This window comes from Gossypium raimondii, chromosome 11 (genome assembly GCF_025698545.1).
Source record: "Gossypium raimondii isolate GPD5lz chromosome 11, ASM2569854v1, whole genome shotgun sequence".
In the NCBI taxonomy this organism is placed as follows: Eukaryota; Viridiplantae; Streptophyta; class Magnoliopsida; order Malvales; family Malvaceae; genus Gossypium; species Gossypium raimondii.
This window is the reverse complement of record NC_068575.1, coordinates 16645976-16652535: the sequence shown is the minus strand read 5'-3', so window position 1 is coordinate 16652535 and position 6560 is coordinate 16645976. Positions and strand designations below refer to the sequence as shown.

At 32.6% G+C, this 6560-nt stretch overlaps 1 protein-coding gene across 2 annotated transcripts; it reads left to right on the top strand.

The window, feature by feature from the left end:
* The first annotated feature begins 1059 nt into the window (after positions 1-1059).
* LOC105804441 (binding partner of ACD11 1) lies at positions 1060-4332 on the top strand. Of its 2 annotated transcripts, none has more exons than XM_012637065.2 (8): positions 1060-1203; positions 1327-1430; positions 1885-1960; positions 2604-2675; positions 2759-2824; positions 3251-3594; positions 3727-3850; positions 3936-4332. In XM_012637065.2, the coding sequence occupies exons 1-8, from the start codon at positions 1198-1200 to the stop codon at positions 3951-3953; spliced, it is 810 nt and encodes a 269-aa protein (XP_012492519.1). In that variant the 5' UTR covers positions 1060-1197; the 3' UTR covers positions 3954-4332. The 2 variants fall into 2 exon arrangements, with proteins under 2 accessions (XP_012492519.1, XP_012492520.1); XM_012637066.2 differs by having other exon boundaries at positions 1140-1203; positions 3254-3594.
* The last annotated feature ends 2228 nt before the right edge of the window (positions 4333-6560 follow it).

The window sequence follows — 6560 nt, the reverse complement described above, 5'->3', positions numbered from 1 at the left end:
CAGTCCAAGTAAGGTCATATTCGGCGCTTGCAAAGTCCAGCATTGATCACATATATTTTGACCAAACAAAGAGAATCACTTGGGATTTTGGCAATTATCTATATTACCTTTTTTCTGAGTTTACTCTTTTACCCTTTTCTGCTTAAATAATGAGGTTGTTGTTCTTTCACTTTCATTATTTTGTGTATTTGTGAATTTCACTCTTCATTGTGATGTGAGGTCAAGCATCCATTTCCTTTTTCTTACACATATTTATAATTGAAAGTCCAACAAAATATTTACTTTAATTTATTTCCATTTTTAAACTCATTTTAGCATTAAAGTTTTAAATTTATTTAAATCATATCAATTTAGGTTATTTTTCAAATTCAATTTATCAAAACAAATTTATTTCTATTTTTAAAATTATAAAAGGAAAATAATATTTTATATAATGTTTGGTGATCAAATTTTCATTTTATTTACAAAAAAAATTCCAAATAGGGCACCTGTCGTTAATTTGGGATTAAGCAACGTTTCTATATACTCATTTTAGTCACTTAACATTACTAAATTTTCATTTTGATCACTTATTTTTAAAATTTAATTTTTTTAAATTGAGTTTTACAAAAACATAGGATTTTAGATGGAAAAATATTATAACTTTTATAACCATGAGTTCAGAAATGAAAATGAGTTTTACAAGGAAATCAGTTAAAGATAAAACTTGGAGTTTCATCTTTGTGGTTGATTAACTCAATTTTCTTAAAACTCAAGTTTTTCTTTTTCGAAAAAATAAATTAATTTTGAAAAAATAAAGAAGAAAATGAGTGGCTAAAATGAAATTTTACTTAAGTCACTAAATGGGTGTACAATAATATTAACTAACACCAAATTAGCGACGGGCGCTAAAATGAAAACATTTTGTATCGACAATGCCCTATTTGCAAAAAATTTTAGTGACCAAAATGAAACTTTATGAAAGTTGGGTGCTCAACTATATAATTTATCATAATAGAAAAGGTAATAAGGTAAATTAAATGCTGGAAAATTCAAAGAAAAACGAAGGGCATTTATGAAAAGTCATTATAAAATAACTCAATCATGTTATATACATTCTTTCTTGCTCGCATATTTTTGTCTCTCTCTCTCATAGTTGTCTGCTTCTCTCTCTTACCATTTTAACAACTCATTCTCTGCATCAGCTTTTCTTTAACAATGCAGGTAAGCTAAATTTCTTCTTCTCTTCATGTCTTCTGTGTTTAATGAATCTAAAAACTGGTTCTTTTTCGTTATTCTGAATTAAAAATGTTTTCTTTGTTGTGTTTCTGATGTTGGGTTTTTCAGACAAGAACTGTACAAGTGAAGAACCTGTCAGATCTAGCTACTGAGAGGGAGATTCACGAGTTCTTTTCTTTCTCTGGTGAAATTGAGCACGTTGATATCATAAGGTATGTCATTCTTTCCTTTCTTTTCTCTTCTTTTTTTCTGGTTTTTCTTCTATGAAAGGGTTGTTGAGTAATGAATGTGTTTGGTGGCTGAGAAAATGTGAGAAGATGAAAGAAAGTTGGAATTTTGGATCTTAAGTCTCCCTTTTGTGGGCCAAAGTTTATGTTTTTTTTAAAATTGAACTTCAAAAAATAAAAACAAAAACTTTTGTTGAATTTTGACTCTCTTTTATTGTTTATTCTATGTCAACTAACCTGGTAGGTAAGGGCAGCTTTGGATTTTTTTTTAATTTTCATTTTTTGTTGCAATTTTTTTTCCATGTTTTTGGATAAGTTCAAGGGAAGAAATTTGAAACAAAATTTGGGGTTTCTTTGGGTGTTCTTAAAGGCTAAATGGGCAAGAAGTAGGGGTTTTCTGGTTAATTTAGGTTGCTGTGTTGTTTTATGGTTATTGCAGTGAAGCTGGTCAATCAAAGACTGCATATGTTAAATTCAAGGATCCGAAAGCTCTTGAAATCGCCTTGTTATTATCGGTTCGTGCTTAATCCGGTTTAACTTTTCCTTTTGTTAAATAGAGTGCTATTGATGAATGGATTTACTTTTCTTCTTGCCTTTGTAATACTCAAATATTGGTTACATTATCAAGCAATGCCTTTCCTTTAATTTCGTTGTTTGAACCGAGATTGCTGAAGTTATCCCAAAAGTAGGTTGCTTATGCCTTCTTAAAGTAAATAAAGTATTAGAACTGGTTGAATTGCAATAAGTAGCTTCTAAAGTAATTCTTAAATAATAAAGCAATGTCAAGTTGGAAAAGTTGCCTGATTTAATATCCTTGAAGTTAATTTTTCCTCACAGGATGATCTATATTATAAGAAATAATGATGCATTTTCATGGTTGGATTCGAGCTAAACTTGTTTGATAAGAAATAAATAAATTCGGATGCCCCTAGTAAGACAAGTCCCCCATTGGTTCCCTCTTTTTTATCGGATACATTAGCCATGTCAGAACAAATTGAAATCCTTTCCTTCTTGTTTTCAAATTTCTGAACATACTCTTTCATCCCATCAGCTGTATGACTCTTTGATGTATGGTGTGCATTTATTAAGATTTTCCGTGTTTGTGTTTTCTGCACAAATGACTGTAGGAAGTGACATTTGTAAATCTTGTTGCTGCAGGGGGCAACAATCGTTGACAAGATTGTGACGATAATTTCTGTTGAAAATTATGTACCAAAACTTGAGATTCATGTAAGTTGACAGAGAGGTTTTGCTTTCTATTTTTAATTGCATTTAGTGAAATTCATATATTTTTTTTATTGCAACTTGTCTAGGAATCAAGAGCAGCGGACAACATTGTGTCTATTGCTCCTGCTGGGCATAGTGCATCAAATGATGAGGTACAGATTTTAAATTTATATTGCATAGAAATATTTCCTAGTTGCATGGGCTTGCTAAGTACGGTAAAGAGACAGGAAAAACAGGTCGATGTGTCGTGCTCAATTCGTTTTGATGTATATAGCTGGTTTAATATGATATTGTGACTAGTTGTTTAGCTGAATCAAGTAGATTTTAACTTTCAAGTTCTCACAAAAACTACCGGATTAAAGAAAATGCAATCCGGAACTTTCGTGCACTTGATAACCCTCTACTGCCACAATGATACGGAAGGAGGTCAACCGAAGATATATCAAATTCCTGTCTTTGCCCACCCTTTCTGCCATGTTTAACTAAGTCAGAGCAAGTGGTTTCTTTAACTAGATTTTTGCCGTTTGAATCTGAAATTAATAGTTTAGTTTACGACTTGGGTTGTCGGTCTATTTCAGCAGGGCAGAACGAGTCCACCTGGCAGTGGAAGAATGTATGTTAGTAGGGCGCAGGATGTTGTTGCTAGCATGTTGGCCAAAGGTTCTGCCATACGACAAGATGCAGTTAACAAAGCTAAGGCTTTCGATGAGAAACATCAATTGAGAGCCAGTGCATCTGCCAAGGTCATGTCGTTTGACCGGAGAGTCGGGCTGACTGAGAAACTGACTGTAGGAATCTCAGTGGTTAATGAGAAAGTAAAATCAGTGGATCAAAGGTTGCAGGTGTCGGATAAAACAATGGCTGCAATATTTGCAGCAGAGAGGAAAATAAATGACACGGGATCAGCCGTCAAATCTAGCAGGTACGATTTCTCCTTCCCAAAACCATGCAAGTTCAAAGACAATAATGAGGGAAAAAGGGGGTTACAATCCTTCTAACCAGCTTTGTCCCTGTGTTATCATAACATCGAGGTACTTCGGTTTATTCTGGACAGGTACATAACTGCCGGTACAGCTTGGCTAAACGGTGCGTTCAGCAAAGTTGCAAAGGCTGGGCAGGTTGCTGGTACAAAAACCAAAGAAAAGTTCAACCTAGCCATGTCAAACTTGACAGCCAAGGTATGTCATTCCAGTAGCACTCTGAACCTAAGAAACAACGGTCACGTTCCATGCTAATCATGCCTTTAATTTTGTTGGTGTGCAGGATGGAATTGCAGTGTAAGATGGAAATTTATGGTGTTAAGGTCGCATGGCATCTCATCGGATGCCTTGTAACAATGTTTCATCGGGTGGAGATTCTTGTGGTAGAGTGCACAAAGTTGTGTTCAGTTTTGGGTATTGTGGTGTATTTGATTTGAGGTTTTGTTTACAATATTATTCTTTGATTAGTAGAGGGTATTGTGTTGTAATTTTCAAGCCTTCTAGATTTGGTTTTCAGCTCAGGAAAAGGAAAAAGAAGCTGTAATTCATGTTAGCATTCTGCACTCTCACTCTTTTTTCTGTTTTTAAGTTTTCTGCCTTAAAAGACGAGACCTCAAATTGCAGTATTATGTTTTTTTAGATTGATGTGAAATTGAAGCTCGACTAAAACTCCATCTCAATTTCAGACCCAAAATAAAAACAATCAGATTACTAGTCTTCATTTTATTAATTTTTTTTAAAAAAATGCCTTAAAAATTCAATTAGATTGGCTTAATTCAGTTCACTGGGATGACATTATTATTCTTTAACTAAACTAATAATATTTTATTTGCATTTTCTAACTTTATATAAAATTAACTTAATTATAATTAATAAAAAATATAAATATAAACAATTTTATAAATGGTTATATCATTTAATTAAATGATATAATTTTGATAAAAATTTATCTTTAAATATTGTATTACTTTTTGGTCAATAATATATTGTATTAATTTATTATTATATTTATTACTAAATATAATTAAATATAAGTAATAAATTAAACCAAAATGTTTCCAAACTTATTAAAACTATGTGTTAAAAGTATTAAAAGTTTATATGATATTTAATTTAATTTTTGGCATAAATATTTTTTTTATTTTTTCTCTCGTTCATTTCTCATCTTCTCTCACTCATTAATTTCCATCTCTATTTCTCTTAGGGATGACAAAATACGACCCACCCAATAGATTTTAAATCGACCAGCTTCTAATGGAGTGGATTTTTTTTAATAAAAAATGCAAGGTGGTGCAAGGTGAATTTTTTCTTTTGGATAATGGGTATGGAGTGGATATGATAATTGCTTGCCCCGCCCCGCTCAACTATATGAAAGTATCATTTTATCTTTGTATATATGAACAATTAAAAGGGTAAAAATGTAAAATAAAAAATAATATATTTTATGTTTAATTTTTTTTTGAAGAATTATGTTTAAATAATTACTCGACTTAAAAATGATTGAAAATATTAAAGATAAGCCGTAAAAAAATAAATTGAAGCTAAGCGGGGTGAGGCGGGAGTAGATACATCCAACATCCATAGAAGTGATAGTAGTTTTTAAGATTATGCATCCATAGTGGAGTAGGGTGAGTGGTGGAGTAGAGCGTGTTAATTGTGGAGCGGTGGTGGAATTAACAATATCCACCCATTCCAATCCATTGTCATCTTTAATCTCTCCGTTATAAATGCAACAAAATACAACATGCATCATCTCAATTTTTTTCCCTCTATTTCTCAATTCCTCCTTCCTTCCTTTCTCTCTTACCTAGCCAACATAGACACCCAAAAATATTGCTTTCTATGCCTCAATTTTACATTTAAGCATGTTGATGTGTTGTTGATGTGGTTAAGGAAGATGAGAAGAACAAGAATTGATGGTGCTAGTAGGAGTCAAGATTTATATTTAGTCTTACCAAGAGCCTTCCGGTGACTGAGAGATGTATATAGGTATTAATGGACAAGTATCTTTTCCTTCGGTATTCACTGGATGAGTAATGAGTTCTTATAAACACATGATGGTATGTACTCTTTAAGCATGGCCCTTAAGGCACGTGTTATCTTGTTTAAGTCATCTAGTTTGTAATGTTAGATAATTAGGCGGGATTTTTACTGTCTTCCTAGAAGTGGACCTTGACAAGGTGTACGTTTAATGAGGTCTTTGATAGAAGATAATGGGAGTTGGTTAATCGTGATGGGGTGTATAACAATTGCCCCCACCCTAAGTTGAAGAGAGGATATAAAGTGAGCTTCCCTGAAAATTTTTCTTCTTTTTTTGCGTGTGAGGTGTACGTGTGATTGTGGTTTGGATAGATATTTAAAAAGGTGCACGTGAATTTGACCAAGAGAATGTATCATTTGAGTGGCCAAAACCTATCGCTTTATTTGTTAGGATTGACATGTGTCTAGTTTTTATTCGTCATATTAGTTGGTTCTCATTGATTGGGGGAAGAGAGAGGTTATAAATTTGAAAGTTAGGAGAGTGTGAGGCATTTTGCTTAAGCCATTTCATAAACCTTTCTTTTGCATCATTCTTTGTGTGATTTCTAATAGTTTTGTGGGTTGGAGGCTTTTGTGCTTTAGGTGAGAAATTTGCATTTAGGAAAAGGGTTTTTTCATTTGATAAGAAACATTTTACCTTATATTTTGTATTATGATTATAGATTTGGTTGCGATTTAGGTAGAGGATAGGGTAGATGAATTTGTCTTTTTTTTTAGGGCTTATAGCTATTAGGAGTTTCGATTTGACAATAGATTTGAAAATTGGCTACTTGGGATTTGAGTTAGAGAATTCAAAATTTGAGTTCGTTATTCTAGATGAACCATGACATTTAAGTGATACTGAAGATTTGGTTTTGGCATCATCTGT

Excerpts from the sequence above, each read along its gene's own strand:
- LOC105804441 (XM_012637065.2), top strand. Across the intron at positions 1,961-2,603 it reads AAATCGCCTTGTTATTATCG|GGGGCAACAATCGTTGACAA; the intron begins GTTCGTGCTTAA and ends TTGTTGCTGCAG. Across the intron at positions 3,595-3,726 it reads TCAGCCGTCAAATCTAGCAG|GTACATAACTGCCGGTACAG; the intron begins GTACGATTTCTC and ends TATTCTGGACAG.